This window comes from Meles meles, chromosome 7 (genome assembly GCF_922984935.1).
Source record: "Meles meles chromosome 7, mMelMel3.1 paternal haplotype, whole genome shotgun sequence".
NCBI classification, from domain to species: domain Eukaryota; kingdom Metazoa; phylum Chordata; class Mammalia; order Carnivora; family Mustelidae; genus Meles; species Meles meles.
The window spans coordinates 3,214,593-3,237,183 of NC_060072.1; the positions used below are offsets into that span (position 1 = coordinate 3,214,593).

Genomic DNA, 22,591 nt, shown 5'->3' on the forward strand with positions numbered 1-22,591 from the left:
GGGATGGCCAGAGCCCCACTTAATGACGCTATGAGACTGACGCGCTACCTACTGCGCTAACAAGGCACCTTACTCAATGATTGTGTGTTGACTAAGAGTTGAATGTCCCTCCCTCCTACCCAACTGTAAAGCCCCAGGTGAGGGGGAGGCATGAGCTTTGCTTGCTTCTGCGTCGCTGGGAGCAATGCAGCCTGCTGTAGTAGTCTCCATCAGCATGCAGGGCGCCCGTCCGGCTCCTAAGAGCTTGCGATTCTTGGTCTCGGGTTCATGAGTTCCAGCCCCAAGTTCAGTGTGAAGATTACTTAGATAAGTAAGACATCAGTAACATGTGAAGGATCAGTTCCAGGCTTTGGGTTTTCCCCTGTGAGCTGAGGGGCCACATCGGAGGACACCTTGCATGAATATGGGAGCCTAGCATGCTGGTCGCCCACAGGAACAGAGCCGAGGGAGGAGGGGGCCGCTGTGATTCTGGTCGCTTCTCTGTTCCCCTGGCCAGGGAGCGTACCTAGAGCAGGGCACCCTGCTTCCAGAGGCTGAGCTGACGCAGACAACTCCAGGTAAGGGCTCATCCTCGCAAGCATCCCCACCTCTGGATGGAAAGCTCCCCCGCAGGTGCGGTGCTATCCAGGAGACGCGCGGGCCTTCTCTGGGCAGCACCGGAGCCCCCTCTCCATTTAAACGTTAACCAGAGAACGCTCAAAGCACGGCCCCCGGCCTGTCCCCCCGCGCGCTCTGTGGACCGAGGTTCCTGGTGTCGGGCAGGAAATACCAGACAGGAGCCCAAACAGCAGGCCCCATGACTCCGGTCTGCTGAAAGGCAACTGCACTGCGAATTTTTCTCAAAAAAATGAGGTATCTATACAGATCATTGGCTTCCAGGCCAGTTAGTTTTTTAGAAAAGATTAAATGAGAATGGCTTCAGTCAGGGAAGAAACCTTCCAGTGGCCCTCAGCTCCCTCCACCAGATGGGCTCCTGCTTTGAGCACATGGAGGGGTCCTCCTCACCCCCGTGCCCAGACAGGCTGGACCTCAGCTCGCACACCTCTCCCTCGGCCTGGCCCCCTCACTCCCCGGAGCAGTCTCTTTTCTAGGTGTGTCCGAGTGTGGGCTGGAAGTGCAGATTTCTAGGCCTGCCCCAGACCAGGGCCGTGAACCTGGGTCTGCATTTAAACCAATTTTTATTCATACTCAATTTTGAAAATCACTTGAAACAACTGAAGTTTGGATAACCTAGGGGCGCCTGGGTGGCTCAGTGGGTTAAGCATCTGCTTTGGGCTCAGATCATGATCTTGGGGTCCTGGGACTGAGTCCCGCCAAGGGCTCCCTGCTCAACGGGAGCCTGCTCCCCTCTGCCTGCAGCTCCCCTGCTGTGCTCCCTCCCTGACAAATATTTTTTTTTAAAAAGTTTGCATACCTAATCTGATAATTAAAAAAATAGTTATGCTTGTTTGAAAATCAAGACGACCTTAAAAATCAAGGTGTGTTTTAATAATTTTCATTTATTTTACAATTTAAGTCTAGAATATTTAACTTTCATACAAACTTAATTTTAAAAGTAGTCACTTGCTATTTTACATCCAAAGCAGAATTCTTCAACTGGAGCAACTGCACCTCCGCGTCTCAGCCCGGCGCTCGGGCGGCCCATGCGGGAGATGCTGGGCAGCAGTGACCCGGGAGCCGCAAACACCCCCCGGGCCGCAGCAACCCCTCCGGGTACAGGACCCTTACCAAAGGTTGGCTTTTCCCCCCGGTACAACTTCTCCTAAGATTTATTTCTGAGGGTTGAAAACCACCTTAGGACTGGAGGTTCTAGAAAGAGAGAAATGCAAAGGACTGTGTTCTCCTCAGAACTTGAGAAGTGGAGAATCCACGTTTTCCTTGTCAGCCGCGGGGCTCAGCTGGATCAGAGGAGAAGCCAAGTCGATCAGCTGCAAGAAGCGACAGGCGGTGAGCCGTGGGGCCACACTGCCCCTCGCAGCCCCTCGGCTCCCCTCGAGGCCTCTGCCGCAGCGCGGGGCCGCCAACTGCCCAGACAGCCTGGCTCAGGCCCGTGGACAGAGGAGCCGGAAGGAGGAAATGCCACACGGAAGGACTCGGAGTTCCCTCGTCACGGGGGCGGGGGGGGGGGGGTGCGGGCGCCCTGCAGGGGTGGCGATGTGACCCCTGCCCTCTGAGAGTCTGGGCTTCCCAGGCAGGATCCTGTAGCAGGACCTGGTGCCACCAGTGGGGTGTGCCCTGAGCCATGTCACTTTAGAAACCTCCCTGGCCACTCTCAAGGGTCACTGTGAAGCACCTTGGGACGAGGAACAGACCCAGGATGGAGACCACCCGAGGCGACACCGCGACAGAGCCCGCGGCCACTCCTCACCTGTCCCACCTCCTGGGGGGCCTTGGCCGCAGTGTTCCTGTCCATGTCTGGAGTGTTGAGCAGCAGGTCGATCAGAGGTCCACGCTCAGATCCCAGAGGCACGCGCGCCTCCGGCGTATTGCAAAAGTCAATGAGAGGGACGTCGAGGGGGGCTGTGCTTTCAGCTTGCGGGGTGACGGCCAGCTGGTCCAGTCTGAGATCCACGAGAAGAGCCTAGACGAGAACACAACACTTAAAGGCACTTGCAGCAGCTTTCTGTGACCCGTTCGGAGAAAACACAGGAGACCCAGGGAGGGAGGGGCCGGTAGGGGCTGGAACGGCTGTGTGTGCACCCGCCGAGTTCTCTCCTCTCTGGCTGCCCCACCCCACAGCCCCAGCCCCATCCGCCGGCCGGCCAACAGCCCGCAGGGGAGCTCCCCCCGACCCCCCGCTGCTGCCCTGCTTTCTGCTTCCCGTGCTTGGAGCCTGGCCCTCTCCCATCCGACACGGGGGGCGGGGTGAGGCTTCGGTCCCCGCTAGAGGCTGGAGGTGCACACTCCCTCTCTCTGGCACGGCTGGCACCGGAGGCCCTGGGGACGACGGATCAAGTCCTGGAGAGTGCCTCTGGGGACCGTCGTGCTAAGTCAGCCGGTCACCCAGGGTGACACAGGTACCTCACTGGCGGCCGCGTCTCCGGCGGGCTGGGCCGCTCCCAGCGCTACTTCCGCGCTGACGCTTTTTGCAAAAGTCGAGTCCCTCTCCTCTGGAGAAAAGTGAAGAGCCTGTGGCACGGCCGACGGAGGGGACAAAGGCCCCTCAGGTGACGAGTCCTCGCGCCCAGAGGTGGCCTCGCTGCTGTTCCTCTGCGTTGGTGCAGCTCTGCCAGACAGAGAAACGGGGAACCTTAGGAGGGGGTCTGGGGACGTGCTGGCCGTGGGCGAGAAGTCCAGCTTTGGAGGCGGCGTGTCGCGTGGCGCCGTGCTGTCCATGGCAGCTCCGACCGTGCACGAGGCTCCTTCCAGCCTTAAGCCTCCTCGTGGATAAAAATAAAAGCCTGAGGTCCTTTGGCTCTACCCGTTCGCTAGCCTGCTGTCCCCACGGGCCCATTTCGCTCCCCTTTCCGGGGGATCTGGTAACTAGACAAGGACGTACTCCACGTTCGGCAGCAAGGAGAGAGATGCTCTGAAGACGATCAAGCAGGAAAATGGAAGACTGACCGGATGGGGAGCTGAGGCTTTCTGGAAAGGCCCCTGAGGTTGGCCCTTCGACATGGACTTCAACTGTGGAGGGTGGTGCATTCCAGGCAGAGGACGGCCAGGTCAGCCGATTTGCCGTGTGGGGGGTGGGGAGGGCATCCCGGCAGGAGCAAAGTGGTGGGGAGAGAGCAGAGGGAGGGGGGAGAGGCAGGTAGGACAGATAGTCTAGCGAATTCAGTTTGTTTCTCAGGAAATCTGGGTGTGGTCACCCCTGACCAACACCCTAGCAGCCAGACTGTGGGACTCTCCCGGGGACCCAGTCGCAAAGACCGCACCAGACCCCAGAACTCTGCATGGGGCGCACCTTACCGAGCCCTCTGTCCACAGGGCTCCTCCCAGTGAGAGGCTGTGGCCCACAGCGACAGGCGATGCGGACAGATGCTCTCCCTCCCTGCCCAGCCCAGCAGCCCAACCGGAACAGGACGCTCGGCGGGGACTGTGACAGTGCAACAAGCAGGTGCCCTCCCTCGCTTCAGAGGGTCACTGACAGGCCCCCGTGGCTGCAGGTGAGCAGACGTGATGAGCCTCGGCCTGGCTGGTTCCTGACAAGTGACTCACTCGCCAGACTAGGCCTTTCTAGCGCAAAAATCACCTTGGGTCCTGAGAGTCCGAGACTGTGGAGGCCGAGAAAATTCAGGCCATCCCACCTCAGGTTTAGCTTTAGCATAAGTACAGCCATCTTGGCAGAGCAAAGGCTGGCACCTCGCACCCCCCTCCACCCGCACCCCTCCCCTCGGCGGTATGTGTGACGTGTGTGACAGCACTCAGGCACCCCTGACCGCCCTCAAGGAAAAACAAACAGTTAACTTGCAGAGATCACAATCCTGCAAGGCAGGAGTCTCCCTTGGTTTACAAATGTCCTTGAGATTTACAACAAAGAAGTCACCTTATCAATAGCCCAATATCCAGAGGCACATGACTCAGTTCCTCAAGCCCTGACATCGCCCTCCCCTCCATAAAAACTGAAGGAGGCTGAGGCGGAAGAAAATGGAAACAAAGTTAAACCTAAATCTCACTAGCAAGAACACTTGATGGCAGAAAGGTGACATTCCACCAGGAAACTCCTAACTGTCGTCATGGTAGTGCCTCATCAGAGGGAGAAACGGCCTGGATTTGATAATAACCAGGCCTCCGATGTCCTGACAGTCTTTTCGACCCCGAGAGCCCTTCCGAATAGTCCCTTGTCCTCACCTACTGCTGAGCCGACAGTCGTGGCCCAGTTATCTACCGCCGAGTCCACCCCCACTCTGCCTTTAAAAACTCCGACTGTAAGGGCGCCTGGGTGGCTCAGTGGGTTAAGCCTCTGCCTTCGGCTCAGGTCATGATCTCGGGGTCCTGGGATCGAGTCCCGCATCGGGCTCTCTGCTCAGCAGGGAGCCTGCTTCCCTCTCTCTCTCTCTCTCTCTCTCTCTGTCTACTTGTGATCTCTCTCTGTCAAATAAATAAATAAAATCTTTAAAAAAAAAAAAACTCCGACTTTAATCCAGTTCGGGGTCCAAGTCCCTACTCCGCTGCGTCCGGTACACTTGGGCCCAAGCTTCAGCTTGTCCAATAAACCCTCGTGGGATTGCATCGGTGTTGGCTCCTTGGTGGTCTCTCGGACGCGAACACTCGGGCACAACAAGACGAACTTACTGCAGCCTTTACCTCTTACCTCACTGAAGACTTTTTCCGGGGCTCCGAAGAAAGCCGCCGAGCGGACACGCACAGAGGTGAAGCCAGAGCTCTGGGCATGGATTTAGGGGTCATCACCGGAAGGCTAGAGAGCCGACGGCCGGCAGGTGTGGGCAGGGCTGACACGTGCTTCCTACTCAAGGGGGTCCTTGTACTGCTTCCAAGGCTCTGTGGGGCCGCCACAGACGAGCGTCTAGCGGGAGTGCTATGGACAACCACCCTGGAAAAACAAAACTGGAGTCTTTAGCAGATGCGACTAAAAAAATATATCCATTCAGCCAATATGCTAATGCGGTAAAAAGCCCCAGGATTTCAACATGAAGGATAAAAGATTCAAGCCCATGAAGGCTGCTGGAGCTCTGCTCTGGGCAGGAAGGGCTGCCCCAGTCCCCTGGGAGGCCCTGGTGTGGGCTTCTGGTTCCTCGTTCAGTGGCCTCTCCACCCTGCCCGCAGGTTCTGACCAGACATGTTGGGGCACCCTCCAGGCTGTGCCGTGCAGACTCACTGCGTGGAAGGGTCAGAGGACATCTGGAAGTCACCTTCTGATGGGGTAGGTGTTTTCGGAAGGAAATGCAGACCCACAGTGGGGCCTGGCCTGGACTCATGAGGGTGTCCACTCATTCCCGGGGGGAGAGGGCCCCGAATCACGTGTGAGCCCTCGTGAGTACGTCAGGGCAGCTGCACGTGATTTCTCGCACATCCCTCCTTCCGACTTGGGCCATCCCTGTGGCTTCCATGGCCCGTGAATCCGCCCATCTGTGTGGAGCCCGCTGCTACTTTAAAGTAAACGAGTCGAGGCTGTCCTGCCAACATGTGGCCCACAGGAGGGCTGCGGGCGACACACCATCCATCCAGGACAATCTTTACGTGCTTCGAAAAAGAGTCTGAAAACAAACTTTAATTAATATTAACCGGAAAACTGAATCACTCCGGGGCACCGGCCGGAGAGGCGGTGCTCTCAGTCAAGCAGCCACTCCGCAAAGTTCTGGAACCACTGCCTGTCTCCCTTTACTGCTGAACTCCAGTAAGAACAGATGAAAAGGCAAACAAATATACTCTTCACTGTAACCCAGGGAGGCAGGAACTACTGTCCCGTTGCACAGGCAGAGGACGAGGGACGGGGTACAGCGAGGCAGGCCGCGGCTGTCTGGCGGTGGCTGTGAAGGGAAAGACCTGCAGCGCGGCTAAGTCCACCCATGAAGCACTCCGGAAGTTCACACTCAAATAAATGAAAGGTCAAGGCCGGTCTGTGGCAGAGCCAGCATCAGGGCCCCGCCCTGCGGTCTGAGCCACCACTTGGCTTAACCCCTTACCCCAGCCCGGCCCAGCCCAGCCATGTGCAAAGCTGCGCCCCCATGCTGGCTGCACACGGGGCCTGGAAACGCTGCTCCCCCAGGGGAGCGTCCTCACGTCCGTCTCCTCTCCCGGTGGACGCGCGCAGGGAGGAGCAGAGCTGGGACAGAGGGCCCGGGCAGCCGGGCTGGGGCCAGGCTGTCACAGAGGGCCCTGGAACCCCAGCAGGTGGCAGTAAAGGGTGGCGGGGGAAGGACAGTCCCCACCTAGGCCTCCCACGTGTGTGCGTTTGTGCGCGTGCGTGTTCTTACTGTCTGCACTGTCTGCTGGGCTGAGTGTGCCCCGTCCCCAGCGCACCACTGAGGAAACGAGGTCAGGAAGGTCCAGGAACTTGCACTAATCAGCTCACGGACCAGGGACAGTGCAGCCAGGACTCAGAACCCCCAGGCAGACGAACGACACTGCACCGGGCTCCGCCCGCAGCACAAACAGGAGCCCCGTTCACACCTGTGGGGGTGGACGTTTCTGCCACGAGGGCAGGCCTGAGAGTCGGCCCGTTACACCACAGGCGGCAAGCCTGAGACTGTCACGACGCAGATGTGACAGACTGAACGGGGCTCAGGCCGCGTGGGGACGGGCTGTGGGGTCACCACACACTTGCTTGAGAACGCTCAGAGACGAGCAGGCTCCTTTTTTGGAGTGATATAAAATCAAAGGACACACTGACTCACCTCCCCGCCGACGTACAGGACTGCGGCCTCTGTGCCCGACAGGACCTCGGTGTCGCGCTGTCCGGGGGCTCACCTGGGCCAGGAGAGGAAGCGTGTACAGTCCGTCACACACGTGACAAACCCACCATCCAGGGCTCTTCACCAGGAGCAACTCTCCTCAAACACCGAAAGCTCTGGGGCAGGGCCCTGTTCCTAGGGTCCCCGTGTCCCCTCGACAATGACAGCTGGCGTCACGACCCCCAGTGCGCACAGCCCAAGGGAGCCCGCTGCCACACGGTCACAGAGCGGGGTGTTCGGAGCAGGGTGGGGGCTCCCCGCAGCCTCGCCAGCCCGGACTTTGTGGGAACGGCCTGACCCAGGGCGCATGACGAAAGGTGCTCGTGAGACAGTCCTGTCCCTGACACCGTGAGGAAAGGACAACCAGACTCCAGAGGAGCTGGAGGCGCTGTTAAGGGCCCAGAACGGGCAGGAGAGGGCAGCAGGTGATAGACCCTGGGACCGGTCCTAGTCCCATGGCCTCCACAGCTGACAAGACCAGCAGACAAAGGTCGTTGGCGGGCCACGGCTTTGGGCATCTGGCAGGAAAGGAAGCAAGCTCTGCTGAACATGGTCACCCTGGAGAAGCCGTTTCCGCAAGCACACTGGGCCCTCGGCTGGGCTCTACGCTTTATCTCTAGGTGTGGCTTCTCCCGCGGGATCCAAACTCATGCATTCACCGGCCTACTCAGCACGGCCCACCGGAGCCCTGCGGCATCTCCAACTCAACAGGTCCAGACTGGCCTGTGGGCCTGCGCCAGGGCTGCGCTTTCTCATGCTGTCCCCCGATGTGGGAGGCAGGCCCCGGGTGGGTGCGGAGGCCCCTCCCCACACTGCCGCAGGCTCCCCCAATCTCCCAGCCCCCTGCCCAAGTCTCTAGTTCACATCCTGGCAAGGCTTCTACCTGGCTCTCCCAGTTCCCAATTTTTTTTTTTTTTAAGATTTTATTCATTTATTTGACAGACAGAGATCACAAGTAGGCAGAGAGGGAAGCAGGCTCCCTGCTGAGCAGAGAGCCCGATGCGGGGCTCGATCCCAGGACCCTGAGATCATGACCTGGGCAGAGGCTTTAACCCACTGAGCCACCCAGGCGCCCCCCGGCTTCCATTCTTAACCACGAGGGCCTCCCTGCCCCTCAGGGGAGGGCTCTGCTGAAGGCCTAAAGCCCCGTAGTGGCCCCTGCACTGAATTACTCCGATCCATTCCTCAGTCACGAGGTGCTGGGGAGCCGGCCCCTGCTGCCTCTCGGCCCTCACCTTGGCTGAGGCGGCTAGTTCGTTCAACAGCCACTCTCCTCTTCTTAGTGTGAAATGTTATCGAGGCAGGAGGACAACCTGTCTCTGCCTCCCTGGCAGGTGAGCACAGTCCCATGACTGAGGCCCAGGCAATGGGGCAGAGATGGGCGTGGCACACAACTTCCGGTGAGCCTCCTTGCTCCTCCTCACCCATGCCGCCTTCGAGGCTGACAGATGGGAAGGCCGGAGCAGAAGCAGCTGCACGGAGCATGAGGAAGAGGAGCTAATTTTGGCAAAACAAGGCAAAGGAGGCCCCGGGCCTCCGAAGGAGGCTTCTGGGCCATAAAGGCCACCTGTGCGGGCTGGTGGTGCTAGAAACTTGGAACAGCTGCCTGGAAAGCACATTCACGTGGGAGAGGCTACAACTACCCTCTCCCTTGAGTCCGCGCTGTAGAACGTTCACATTATACGCATTTCTTAGATGAATGTACCTCGACTGAACACCCACCTGCTATCTGCCAGACACCATGCCGGGGCAGGTGGGGAGAGGCCACACCAGCCCCACAGTCTTACTGATCATAGGAGGATGCGGAGGGGGCGGGAATTTGGGGTGCAGACCCAGACAGGTGGGAGCTACAGAGGAAAAGCTCTAGAAATGGGGAGGGAGCCCAAGCCAGCTGCACAGGAAACAGCCACCCATGTAAAATAGCATGAGACTCCAAAAGGCCATGATGAAGATGGCCAGTGGGAACAACTGCCACCACTCACACCGGGCTGGGGGACCGCCACGTCAATCCGGCCAGAGTGCAGGCCTCAGGAGCACACAGCACGTTCAGCAGGGACTCAGACAGGCAAGTGTTCATAGCAGGGCTGCCTGGTCCTCAGGGTAACGGCTTCAAGGCCTACCCCATCAAAGCTTAAAAAGAATCCACAAAAGGATCAAGTTGACCTGCAATTTAAATGCCTTCCAGGGTAAGATTCAGCTCCTTAACGCAGGACAACAAAACCCAGATGTCAAAAATCCTGAACTTAACCATCTAAGAGATGATCAACAATTATTAAACATGTGAAGAAGCAGGAAAATGTGACCGTCACCAGAAAAAAACTTAGTCGTAGAAATGGACCCCAGCATGATAGGGGAGATGGCATCAGTAGAAACAGCTTAAAACGACCATCATAAATATGTTCCAGAATTTAAACAAACACTGTTACGACAAAAATGGGAAAACTATAATATCAGAAATGAAAAATTAACTGGAAAGAAAGATGTAAACGCAAAGATATCACCTTGAAACGTCCAAACTGAAACACAAGAAAAGGTGGGGAAACCCAGGGCCTCCGTGACCAACAAGACCACACCGAGAGGTCTGTAATACTTGTGATTAAAGTCCCAGGAAATGAAGGGAAGCAAGAAAAAAGAATCTGAAGAAAGAACAGCCAAGTTTTTTCCCCCAGAATTAACACAAATATCAACTCATAGATCAAAGCAGCTCACAATCCCCAAGAAGGACGAACCCAAAGAAAGCCACCTCAGAGTTGCTAATAACTGAAATGCTGAAAAAGAACAAGAAAGAGGAATTTCTGAGAGCAGTACGGGGCAGCGATGGGACAGAGGGGAGTGACTGTGAGACAAGAATGCCACGGAGTTCTCATCTGAAAGGGCGCAAGCAAGATGCCAGAAAAACACATTTAAAGTGCTTTAAGAAAAAAGAAAGCCAGGCACCTGGGTGGCTCAGGTCATGATCCTGGAGTCCTACGATCAAGTCCCACGTCAGGCTCCCTGCTCAGCGGGGAGTCTACTTTTCCTGACTCTCCCTCATCTCATGCTCTTTCTTTTTCTCTCTCAAATAAATAAAATCTTAAAAAAAGAGAGAGAGAGAAAGCCAAAAACCTTATATAGAATCCGTCCAATATTTTAAAAACATATGAAAAACTTCTTACCAGTAGCAAACTTGGGGATCTTAAACTGACTTGTAGGGGTGGGCACGGCCGGCGTCCTACAGAGTAGGTAGGAGTCACGCCTTCTCGCACTCCCAGCTGTAGTCAACGGAGAGGGCTGTGACCAGGTGGGGCCGGAGTTCGGCCCAGGGCCTCCTGGTGACGAGGCCTGGGCGAGAGCCGCTGTGGGGGGCGCCTTGGCCGGCTCCGCCAGTGCGTCAGTGGCCGCGGCCCACCTGCTCTGCCTGCAGGAGGCACCTTCAGGGCTGGCCTGCAGAGGCTGCCGCGGCACGGCAGGTCCCCTCCTGCCCGGCTGGCTGCTGTGTGACAGAGGCGGGGAAGCGCCTGTGGAAATCCTTGCAGGCTCACTGGATCTAGCTGCAAGAGGAGACACAAAATCTGGTTACCACTTAAGCTTACGTTATTTTTAAATTACGAAGTTACTTAGCACTTAGAGTTTTCAAGTGAAGGTTATTTATTTCTACCATGATTTCCTCACGATCAAACACAGGACCTGTGAGCAACGTCCCGCATGCCCGTCAGGTAATGTCCTCAAACACAGGACAAGTCTGGCTGCTCCTGGCTTAGCTGAGTGTGTTCTAAGGTACAAATTCCAGACACATTACCACGACGCACGTAAGTTTTCGTGAGTTCCAGCATTCCCGTCTTCCCTGCTGTTGTCAACAGCAGACCTCTGCCCTGGCTGAGCGGCCGGAAGTGGACAGTGTTGTCGCGCGCCCCACCCCTCTGGTCAGGGAGGTTGGGAGGGGACAGGGAGAGAAGGTGCCGTCGTAGCTGTTTGGTCCCTTCAAATCCCAGGGCAGTTGGGTCACAGCAATGCCGGGCACCATTTAAAACAGAAAGAAGATAAACCCGGGCAAGTACTCAGGTGCCAATACGCGCCCCCGCAGACGCCCAGCTGGGGAGACTCCTGCAGAAAGCCCAAGAGGAAGGCTGAGGCCGCAGCCCGTGCCACACAGTGAGCACCAGCTTCGCAGTGCTCCTCACTGCACGCTGTCCCCGCGGGCCTCGCCAGCCTCCTCTGTGTACACCACGCACACACCACACACACTCACCCATCAGCACACACCCTCAGGCCCACTCAACGTCCTTCTCGCAGCCTTTACGAGAGGCAGGACCGCAGCAACCCCCAGTAAGGGCGGTGCCATTGCCCTGCAGCTCCGGCCGCACAGACTGCACGGCCCCTCATCGGGCAGGGATCCCTTTCCCCGGTCAGGGCCACACTCCACTCCGGAGGCTGGGGCGGGCCGGTCACGCACTCCCTCTAAACCCGGACAATGTTGCAGGGGAGGCACCGTCCTGCCGTCCGTCCAGCTACGGAAACAACTTCAGTTCTCCTCCCCACCACCGGGCAGTCAGGACTCCAAATCCCACCAGTCTGATTCCAGAGAGGACGCTTGTCCCATTTTGTGAAGAAAATCCACACACGTCTAGACAGCAAATAGCACAGGACTAGCGGGGTGAGTCTGGAAGGGACTGGAAGGCCGCTCCCCCCAGCACACTAGGGCTTCTCCCCTTCACCACGAGATGGCGCCCTCGGCTCGCGGAGACCACAAGGCAGCCAGCCTTTCGTCCTCTGTGGGCAGTTTACTAGGGTCACGTGCCCTAAGTGATCTGGAACAGTCCTATTTTTAACACCTGTGTCTGGTTACATGTCCAGGGGCTGGTCTCTGCGTCCTTGCACGTTCGCAGGCCCCTGGAGCACAGGGCAACTGTGGCAGAGCGGGGGCCACCTTAACCCCAGCCGGAGAGCGCTCTCCTCGGAGGAAGGGACCCTGACACAACGGCCCCCACCCCACACCGGCCCCCACCCCACACCGCAGCAAACCCTCCACAACCTTCTGCGGAGCCAAACTGTCTCAGAGGGACATTTGCCCTCAGGGCCGGGCCTGGCTGGGCAGGGGTGGGTCTGGGCACCGAACTCCCCTCCCCGCCACACCTCTGCCGGCTGCTGGAGAAGCACCCACGCTGGAAATCGCGGCTGGAACGGACCCGGAGGAAGACTTTCTTGAGAGCCTACCAGCACAGCCAGGTGGTTTCAACAGGGTTTTCTTCAGCCCCAACTGCAGCAAAATGTTAAAAACAAAACAAAAAACCCAGAGTCATCAAAGAGTTCAAGATCTATACCCGTGATCTATACCTTTCTTTGCAAATATAGGGTTTTTAAATAATTGAGCAATGATCGTCTTGAATTTAAAGGGAAAGGCCAGGCCGCATGGCTCAAGTGTAGTCTTCCAAGCCATGCACAAGAAACATGGGACCTGCTGAAAGGCCGATTTCTGGGCTCCCACCCCCGCCCCCAGAGTCCGAGCTGTAGGGCCCAGCTTCTGGCAACTTTAACAAGTGGTTCTGACGTGCAGCTCCGTTTAACCACAAGGCCAGGAAAGAAACGGCAGGGCTGTGGGCACCTGTGTCTGTGCCGTTGAGCGGCAGAGCCAAGCACCGACATCCCGACGCATCTCTGAGGGGAAGGGGGGGAGCCGCACAGACACACCGACGCTCGGAGATGCCGAGTCCCGTCCACGGAGCCCCCACCACACGCCAGGCCGAGCGCTCTAGCGTCCATCACGTGGCCTCGCACTGATCCCATTTCCAACCTCCCCTAGCTTGATTTCAAAGACACACTGGACATCTAGTGCACTGCCCCGGCGATCTCTTTGCTCCCGGGCCACGCCCGCCCCCAGCCCTGCCGGACCCACCTTGTTTGGAACCGGGAGCGATCGCTTGCCCTGGACGGAGTGATTTCCCCCAGTCGGCAGGCTGGCGGGCTCCCGGGCCATACTGGACTTGTCAGGGGCTGCGTCCCTGCAGGGTTCCTTTTCAGTGAGGATTTTCATCTGGGAAGGACTGGCTGCTATCCTTTTCATAGGCTGAAAATTTTAAGATGAAATGTGAGAACTGTCTGGTCTTTAACAACATACAGAAGTACCAAGGCTTAAGTGTAGGGCAACGGCGGGCGCCATCCCTCTCCCTGGGCTGTACACGTCCCTCCACTTATCAGCAGATGGAAGCGAACAGGGTAGCTCGCTTCCTGCACTGAGTCACCATGGACAAACTTGATGATGGCATTTGCTTCCTCATTAACAACAGAGTTGAATAATACTAAGACCATTAACAGGAGAGAGATCCTCTAAAGCTTTTCCTCAATCAGGATTCTTAGGATGATGAGGAAAATGGTCCTTAACAAAACTTTTGTTTTGTTAAAGTTAAAATGGTCCTTAACAAAACTTTTAAAATGCTGTCTGGAAAGGAATCACTGATTAAAAGGTCATTCCTTCTAGCAGAGACGCTGCTCAGTTGTAATGAATCTTCCAGGCAGAGTACTGGAAGCCATTTTTCTCTGGGCAGCAGAGTCAAACAAAGAATGAATTTCTGATCATATTTAGATCCAGGGACCTTCAGGGAACGAACCCCGGCTTCTGTCTATAACCCTCATAACAAGGCTGGCTACGAAGCAGCAGCAGATCTCAAAGTCAGCACAGCAGGAGAACAATAACTTTCTTTTCCCTTTACAGCATTTTAAAACTGAGATACAGCTCACGAAACAAAATTCACCATTTCAAAGCGTACGTGTAGGGGTTTTTAGCAAATTCACAATGTTGTACAAACGGCATCAACCCAAGAACATTCTTGTCGTCCCTGAAGGAAAGTGCCAGCCATCAGCAGTCACCTTCCACTCCTGTCAACCTCCCCGCCTAGACAGCCGCTAACTACTCCCCTCTCTACAGTTCGCCTATCATGGTCCCTTCCTAGAAATGGGAGCATACGGTATGTGAACTTTGTGTCTGGCTGCCTTCACTAAGCACGTTCTCAAGGGTCATTCATGTCTTACTATTTTCTAATATTGTATTTCCTTATTGCCTGAGGCCACCTGTAACCCCTACCGCGGTCTACATACACCACATGAGACCCATGTTACTCATTCCAGGCACATCACTTTTAGAAATTTACATCCCAATAGTCTCCAGCAAAGGACTCTGTATGACTAAAGGAACGGCCCGGCTACTCAGGGGAAGCGACAGCCACCATGTCCCCTGTCCAGACTTCAGTGTGGCAGACAAGATTTGAGCTCGGATCAGCCCTGGGTTCTGAGGGCAGGGAGTCATGCAGCTCTTGAGATGTCCTTATAGAGGGAAAAGGAGCTCCTAGGCCCTTGCTGGGTGGTTTGCACTGACCCAGACCCGCTCACAGCCCCATACAGTACCATTCCTCTGCGACTGGCTCAGGGAGCAGAGGCCTAACGGGGACCCAGGTTAGCAGCGGAGCTGAGAAATGGCACACAGCGGGCTCTACCTGCTGCCCCCTTAAAGCAGGAGCTTCCTCCCCTGAGCAGACAACAATGTCAGCGAAGCCTGGAAGCAGCCACCCTTTGACACCGTCCCCCACCCGAGTGCCCTGCCCCGCAGATCTCCAGGAGCCCCAGTGCTCCAGAGTTGGTTAGCCATAACCCAAAGACCTGGCTGTCCACTGCCACTTCCCAGGACAGCTTATCCGCATAATTCCTGGGAGGAAATCGATCTGAACAAATTCACAGCTAAGGAAGACGGCTAGTGGCTGTTCCGGGAGGGGAATTTTTGGAAGTTGCTTGTTAATGTACATGAAATTCCTAATAAGTAGAAAATATAGTGTTGTAACACACAAAAGGACAAATTTCAAAAGGCCTTCAGGAGGAGGTGTTTTTGAGTCATCGCAAGAGGAAGGTAGTCCCGCCCCTGTCCATATCCACCCCAAACCTAGCTCTCCGGGCTCTCCCTACTCTTCATGGACTTTCTGCTTATACTTCTTTTTTTTCCCGAAGATTTTATTTATTTATTTGTCAGAGAGAGAGAGCCCAACGGGGGGAGCAGCAGGCAGAGCCAGCAGGACAGGCAGAGGGAGAAGCTGGCTCCCCACTGAGCAGGGGGGCCTGATGCAGGGCTTGACCCCAGGACCCCCAGATCATGACCTGAGCCGAAGGCAGATGCTTAACCGACTGAGCCACCCGGGGCCTCGTTCCTATGCTTCTAAGCCCTCAGCACAGCTACGTTTCCAAGCTTCTCCGTGTCACGGTTTCCTTTAGGGTCATAAACCAAAGGGCTAAAACGCAAGGGAGCACCTAGCTCTCCAGACAGATGTTCTGGGATGTGCGTGTGTCTACCTGCTCCGTGGCCACAGGAACGTTCCTCCCTCTCGCAGAAAAAGCCCGGGGCTGCACCAATTTGCTGATGACCTTCTTCTGAGTCCCTGACTGCTTTGGAGGGTGAGCAGTACTTGGTTCCGCTGGCAGAGAAGAGCAGGATGAATGTGGTGGTCCCTGTGTCTGGGCAGGAGCCCTTGGGAGGGCCACACCAGGGGGGGTCTGGGTTCCCTGCAGGGGGCTGTCTGACAGATAATAGGTCTCTCTTTTAAGTGATTTGGGGCTTTTCTTCATTTCATTTTCTTTCTCAAATAGGCTTATTTTTAATTTTGATTCCTGTATAAATCTTTCCACGCCCTGGCTCCAAAGGTCTTCAGCTGTGACATCTTGGGCTGCCTTGTTTTTGCTCTTGCTTTCTATCTGTAAGGCCAGTAAGTGGGCTTCTTTATACACTTCCACAAATTTTTCCCCAGTGAGAGGACTCCAGGTGAAGTGACTTTCTGAGGCTGACAAGAGAGGTTCTTCAGGAATGTGATGGTTTAATTCCAAGCTGGCAGCAACGCATCTTTCCTTATGCCCAACGGGTCCAAAGAAGACCTCATCGTCTTCATTTGCACTGTTTTAAATAAAAGGATTATTAGCAGCAATGGCATTTAAATGAAAGACTTCAATGAATGTAATTAAACCCAAGAAAAGGGAAGAAAACTCATGATTTACCTTGAAGAAGACAATGAAAGATCGAAGTCAAATTTTTCATCAGCCAAGAGGAGAATGTCTGGGGGGAAAAGTCCAGCATTATTTGAGGGTTGGGGCCAAAAAAGAGAAAATATTACCAGGCTCCGCAGCTATAAAAACAACAAAATTTCACTCTCCAAAGTGTACCTTCTCGTCATCTTAACAGAGGGCTCTAGATGCTCCAACGTTTTTGTTTTCGTTTTAAAATAGCATCAAAAAAACCAATAATAAAATCAAATAGCATTGGCAATTCTGGGTTTGCTAAGCTGACCCCAAAATCCCAGTCCTCATCTTTAAGATATAACCTAAAATGCATTCACAAGTCATTCAACCAGTTTTCAAGGCTAGAGAAGTCATATTCGGGTATAGACAGTTTTCAAAAGACCACCGGCTTCAGGTCCCCAGAACTGAATTCCTTGCTTACAAACTACATCAACACCTACTCTTCCTTCAGAAACAAACTCAGTGCTATTCAAGGGCACCCTCGGGACTCCACACGTACTTGCTGGTGACCGGCTCTTCCTACAGCGCCCCCTGAACCCAGATGAAACTGCCCTTGTGCCCCCATCCGCGCTTTCGCCATAGCTCCGTCACCAGCCCGCCTGGAAGCTCAACTCCCTCTAGCAAACCTCGACTCCCTCTAACAAACCTTGGGCTCCAGGTTAGCGGATCTCTTCCGGGGGCAACTGCACCCTTCCCCTAGCTCCCACACCCCATCCACCCCATGCCTCCCGAGGGCCTCCCTGCCCTACCCACTGTCGCTGCACTGCCCTGCTGTTCTGTAATGTCCCTTTACCCTTCTGGGACCCCAGCTAGAGTATAAGCCCCTCCAAGCCAGAAAATGTCTAATGCTATCACAAATTTCCTTATGTCCGGCTAAGGGCCTAGACCCTTACAAATAATTATCAAAATGGATAATTACACTGAGAGTAGTAATAATTGCACTGAGTGGATATTTCCATACTGTAAAGTCTATACAGCACTTTCATAAATCACATCTTATTTGATCCTAAAAAACAACGCAGCAAGCTTACTAAAATTATAAAAATTTAAAGTACACTATTATCATAACTAGGTCCTAATTAGTCACTTCAATTATTCTTAATTACCCAATCAAGGAAAAGGTAGAAAGCACAAATGCACAAACACAATAGAGAGAAATGACCAGAGAGAGAGGAAATTTAAAGATTCTTAAGTCAGACTGCTCAACTCCATGCATATAAACCTAAGAACCTGGCTGAAATGCATAATTTTCTAGAGAACACTATTTTTTGTATTTAAATTATTTAAGTGGATTTATTTTTAAAACTGACTCCGGAAGAGAGAAAAAAAAAATCTTCATAGTTCAGTTATCATAACATAACTGCATACATTTATTCAAGAGCTCTTGTCCTCGAAAGAGCACAAGTCCCAGACAGTTTCACAGGATAATTCTGTCAAGTCTTTCAAGAATGCAGCATTCCAAAGTTTTTGACTGCTCCACAGGACAGAAAAGAGAAACCTTTCAACTTACTTCTATGAAGCAAGCATAACCATTCCCCAAACCTCTGGTTAGCTCAATAAAGAAAGTTAAAGACAAGACCCAGCACAAACCCTAGAGAGGAATACCGGGTACCAGAGCACACCAGCACATTAGAAGAAGAACGTACCCTGCCTAGGTGAAGTTTGTTTCAGGACTTCAGGACTGTGGGATGGTTTAATTTTACACAATGCAGTGACATGATTGTTACATTACCAGATCGCAAAAGAAAGCCCTGTGTCGTGTCCATCTATGCTAATAAGACATATTAAAAAATGCAACATACCTTGTCGACTTTAAAAGTTCTTTATAAAAAGCAATAGACACATTAGAGACACATTTGATCATATAAGGAAGTATCTCTCTCCAGCCAAAAGCCAGTGTTAGGTCTCTTGGGACACGATCAGAAGCATTCCTTCTAAAGGCAGGAACCCGTGCACTCTATCAGTCAGGACAGGCTGACTTACGCTAACGTCACAAACAACCCCCGAGCGTCAGGTGCTGTATTTCTCGCTCCAACTCTACGTATGTTGAGGCTTGGGTCCTGCTCCACATCCTTCTCACTGCAGAACACAGGCTGATGGAGCCTGGCCCTTGTCCTAAAGGGGGAAACGGCAAATCCATACTAGTTCTGAAAGTCCTAGGCGTGGCACATATCACAGCATTCCCGCTTCACTGGCCGCCCTTCAAGTCACGTGAGCTGACTCCAGCTGCAGGTGGACAGACAGGTATGATTCCACCGCGTACCCAGGAGGGGAAAAAAGTAGAAAGGAAGAAGGAAAAAAAAAGTGGAAATACTGATCAACAGCACCAAAACGACCACGTATATGTAAATTAACTCACAAGCCAGCACGAGAGTTAATGGTATCTCAAGAGGCAGTTCCACGAACGGCGGGCACACGGCCGCGATGTGTGCCGTCACGACGAGCCCGGACACCGCGCCGGGCGCGCTAACCAGTGCGATCAGACAACGGAGAGAATCTGGAGGAAACGGCATCCCGGCACACAGACGCTAGAATCACAGACACGAGAAAACAAACGAACACTATCACAAGTAGTGAAAGGATAAAAGCAGTGCCTGAGGACAAAATGATCGCACAGCAGTCACTGGCATCGTATCTACAAAGAACAGTGTGAAGATACGATGGAAGAAGAGACCTCATTACAGCAGCAGCCAAACCCACTAAATACCTGTGAATAAACCCAACATACGGAAGACAGATAAGAGAAAACTTAGTAGAACATAAAAGCAGCACATCAAATTAAAGGGGGAAATGGTGTATTCAATAAACGGTATTTTCCCTTAGGGAAAATACATATAAAAGGAAAAAGAAGGGATGCCTGGGTGACTCAGCGGGTTGAGCGACTGACTCTTAATTTTGGCTCAGGTCATGATCTCAGGGTTGTGAGCTTGAGTCCCATGTGGGGCTCCTCACTCAATGTGGCATCGGCTTGAGGTTCTCTCTCTCCCTCTCCTTCTGTCCCCTCCCCACTCACTCACGTGTGCATGCACTAGTGCTCTCTCTCAAAATACATAAATAAATCTTTTTAAAAAGGCAAGAAAAGGAACAAGAAGAAACCATGAGGAAATCGTCACCTGGAGACAAGAGGTCTAACTATGACACCAAACTGGAGACCGGAGGAGACTGATAGTACAATACGTAAAAAAAAAAACAAACATTTTAAATCTCTGCATAGCCAAAATCCCCATGAGCAAAGTTAAAGAAGCAATAAGCAGGGGAAAACGTATCTGCGGCTCCCGTCTCAGAGGGCTCATTTGAGAACGGTGCCCACAAGCTGTAAGAAAATAAGCAGCGATGTAATGGGAGGCCTGGCGAATGACAGCAACAGATCAAGTAACTGACGAAATAAAACAAAACGAAAGTAACCCCGAGATTCCACTTTTCACCTATCAGGTTGTCAAAAACCAAAGAGTTTGGTAACCCAGCCCAGGCTGTAGAGAATGAAGACAGTCCACATAGCGCTGGAGGAGGCGTCACTTAGTCACCCGGCGGCACCTACAAAATCAGAAATGCGTGTGTCCTCCGGCCCGGCAAGGAGATCTACGGGCGGACATCCCACAGCTGGTCCCGGTGTCGTTCGCTGCAACAGCATTTGAGAAAGCAAGACACAGGACACAAACGAACGTGCACCCACAGCAGAAGGGAGAAATCAGTCCCCGCCCCCCAAGGTGGACCGCTACACAGGGACCAAAGAGAACAGCAACGGTGCACGTGTTGACACACAAAGATCACCCCCATAAACCCGTACCGTGAGCAAGACGCGGCACAGCGTTCCACCTGCTCCGAGAGAGGGGCAGTCGGCCGGCAGTGTACACGGACTGGTTTGCTCTTGCACAGATCGGGTCTGGAAGAGCAAAGAGACCGAAGACACTGCTGGCTTTTGGAGGGGCAGCTGAGGGGCTGAGGGAGAGGCTGCAGGAGGCGGAAACAGGTTGGGTCAGATCCTGGAGGGTTTGCAAGCCACTACAAAAAGCTTCTATTCTATCAGAGTGCACCAGGAAGCTATGGAAGGTTTAAGCCTAAGAGTTATGGTCTAACCTGTGTTTCTCAAAGGTTAGCCGGGCTGCTGCGTCCAATTTATAGGAAGGGAAGGAAGCGGTATCTGTTGGAATCACAGATGCCCACGTCGGTGGAGTTGAGTTAGTGTGGCTGAGGCACAGGGCGGTGGCATCGGGTGGGGCTGGAAAGAGGCAGGTGGACCCGAATGCATTCTGGAGATGCAAACAGCAATAAAGGGGGACTGAACGAACGTGGCCGCTTCACAACTTAGGTTGGTAAGTAGAGGGGCCGTTTGCTTCCACGAGAGGACAAAGAGCCAGCGAAGAACAGGCTGGAAGACAAGCACATTGGGCTCGAAGTGCGAGACATCTGGGTGAAGACGCCAAGGAGGCAGGTGGATACAGGAACCCAGACTCTGGGGAAAGACTGTGTCCAAGACAAAAGGTAGCCCCGCTACAAAGCGGATGGAGTTTAAAACCTGGGAGTGTCTGAGAGCCCCTGGGGTGGGGGGGATAGAGAGAGACCCCAGACCACGTCCTGGGAAAGATCAGCTCAGAAGACGATGGAGGAAGAAGAGCTTGCAAAGAGATGGATAAACCAGCCAGAGAGGTGGAAGGGTTTGTACCTGCATGTCAGTGGTGAGCACGCAAACGGACCGGCACGAAGTAAGGCTACGAGGGGCCGGGAGGGTTGTGACAGAAGGGGTGAAGACCTCCAGCGCAGCCCATGGGACCGCACGCACTCGGGACTGGTACTGAACGTGAGGGTACAGACGGGAAGGAGGAAGGCGTGCAGTGGCAAATACGTTTCTAGATACAAGGAAGACATGATGAAACTGGTGAAGCCCCCAGGACCCGTCCAGGATCTTGCCAGGAGCAAAGGATACAGGGACGTCCACATGGGGACGATAGGGGAAAGATGGGAGGGTTTGGGCCTCGGCTCATCTCCGGAGGCTGTCTTCCCACCCTGATGCTCAAGCCAGCCGGGGACAGAACAAGACCAGAACGTCACGGAGATTCTGAACAAGCCTCAGCCAACAGACACCAGCAATGAACACGAAGAGGAAACATCAGATTCGGTCCCTCCAGTCCCGAGCGCCTACCAGGTGCCAGGCGGTGTTCTCCGCTCTGGGAATACCCAGCGGGTCGCGCTGCAGAGAACCCTGCCTTGAGGGAAATCCGAAGCTGGGGGGAACGCGAGGGAGAAAACCGAAAACCAGAGAGGCCGGACGGAGGCACACCGCTTAGGGCGGGGACGTGACTTTGGCCGGCGCAGGGCACCGGTGAGCGCCGAACAAACACCGGACTAAGTTCTCGCAGATGCGGGCACTCGAGCGCCCCGACCGCGACGCCGCAGCGGCGAGGACGCACCGTTCTCCCCGGGGACGTCCATCTCCGCTTCTCCTGGCGGGCTGGCTGCCGGCGCGTCCTCCTTCCACGGCGACGGATGTCAGGGAGTCACTGCGGGGAGGACAGGGTCGGCCGGTGAGCAGGTGCGGGGCCCAGGCCCCCGGCGCTCCCCCTCGGCCCCCCGTGAAGGCCGGCGAGCGCCGCTGCAGCCCCGACCCGGACGCAGGCAGAGGGCGGCCGCCGGCAGGCGGGGAGGGGAATGGCGGCCGGAGGCCACGGGAGATGCCGCGGGGACCCTCTGCCTCGCACCCCCGGGGCCGCGCGCCCCCAGGCCGGGAGCTCCGGGGGCCTGATCAGGACGGAATCCACGGCCGAGCACAACGGAAGTCCCCGCGCTCGCGGCAGCGCCACCGAAAGCGCGAGAGGACCCCACCCGACCCACGGCGCCCCTCACCCGAGCGGCGGCGACACTCGGCGTCCCCACCCCGGCCCGGGGTTTAAACGCGGCGCGGCGGGCGGGGCGCGGGCCGCCGATTGGCCGGTTTGAAGGCGCTGCGCAACGACGCCGCGCCCGGTGCATCCTGGGGGCTGGGGGCGGAGCCTCCGGGAGGCGGGGCGGACGCGCGTGCGCACTGCGTCCGCGTGCGGGTGGGCGGGGCAAGTCCGGGTTCCCGCCGGCAACTGCGGCTGGTGTGCAGAGGCGGGCGGCGGCTTTTCTGCAGCGCCGTGAGGGGTCCCCGCAGGCTTGGCGTCAGGGTAGCCGCGCGTGCCGAGGGACGTGGTTCCGACCCCAGCTTTTTGTCTGTACACGCAGGGGTT

At 55.0% G+C, this 22,591-nt stretch overlaps 1 protein-coding gene across 3 annotated transcripts; it reads right to left on the minus strand.

Moving 5' to 3' along the window:
• Window positions 1–1,448: 1,448 nt before the first annotated feature.
• Window positions 1,449–22,334, minus strand: GTSE1 (G2 and S-phase expressed 1). Of its 3 annotated transcripts, XM_046013493.1 has the most exons (12): window positions 22,227–22,334; window positions 21,794–21,883; window positions 16,365–16,422; window positions 15,669–16,263; window positions 13,231–13,401; window positions 12,471–12,594; window positions 10,514–10,888; window positions 7,302–7,374; window positions 5,258–5,497; window positions 3,022–3,226; window positions 2,369–2,581; window positions 1,449–1,928 (listed from the first exon to the last, which is right to left on the minus strand). In XM_046013493.1, the coding sequence occupies exons 2-12, from the start codon at window positions 21,813–21,815 to the stop codon at window positions 1,845–1,847; spliced, it is 2,160 nt and encodes a 719-aa protein (XP_045869449.1). In that variant the 5' UTR covers window positions 21,816–21,883; window positions 22,227–22,334; the 3' UTR covers window positions 1,449–1,844. The 3 variants fall into 3 exon arrangements, with proteins under 3 accessions (XP_045869449.1, XP_045869448.1, XP_045869450.1); XM_046013492.1 differs by lacking the exon at window positions 22,227–22,334 and having other exon boundaries at window positions 21,794–22,211; XM_046013494.1 differs by lacking the exons at window positions 1,449–1,928; window positions 22,227–22,334 and having other exon boundaries at window positions 2,440–2,945; window positions 2,980–3,226; window positions 21,794–22,211.
• Window positions 22,335–22,591: the final 257 nt, after the last annotated feature.

Bases quoted from the DNA above. Each gene is read 5' to 3' on its own strand.
- GTSE1 (XM_046013493.1), bottom strand. From the start codon at position 21,815: ATGGACGTCCCCGGGGAGAACG. The intron at 5,498-7,301 runs GTGAGTCAGTGT...TTGTTTTTCCAG, and splicing joins TCCTGTACGTCGGCGGGGAG to GGTGGTTGTCCATAGCACTC. The intron at 1,929-2,368 runs GTGAGGAGTGGC...CGCTTCTTGCAG, and splicing joins CCCCCCAGGAGGTGGGACAG to CTGATCGACTTGGCTTCTCC.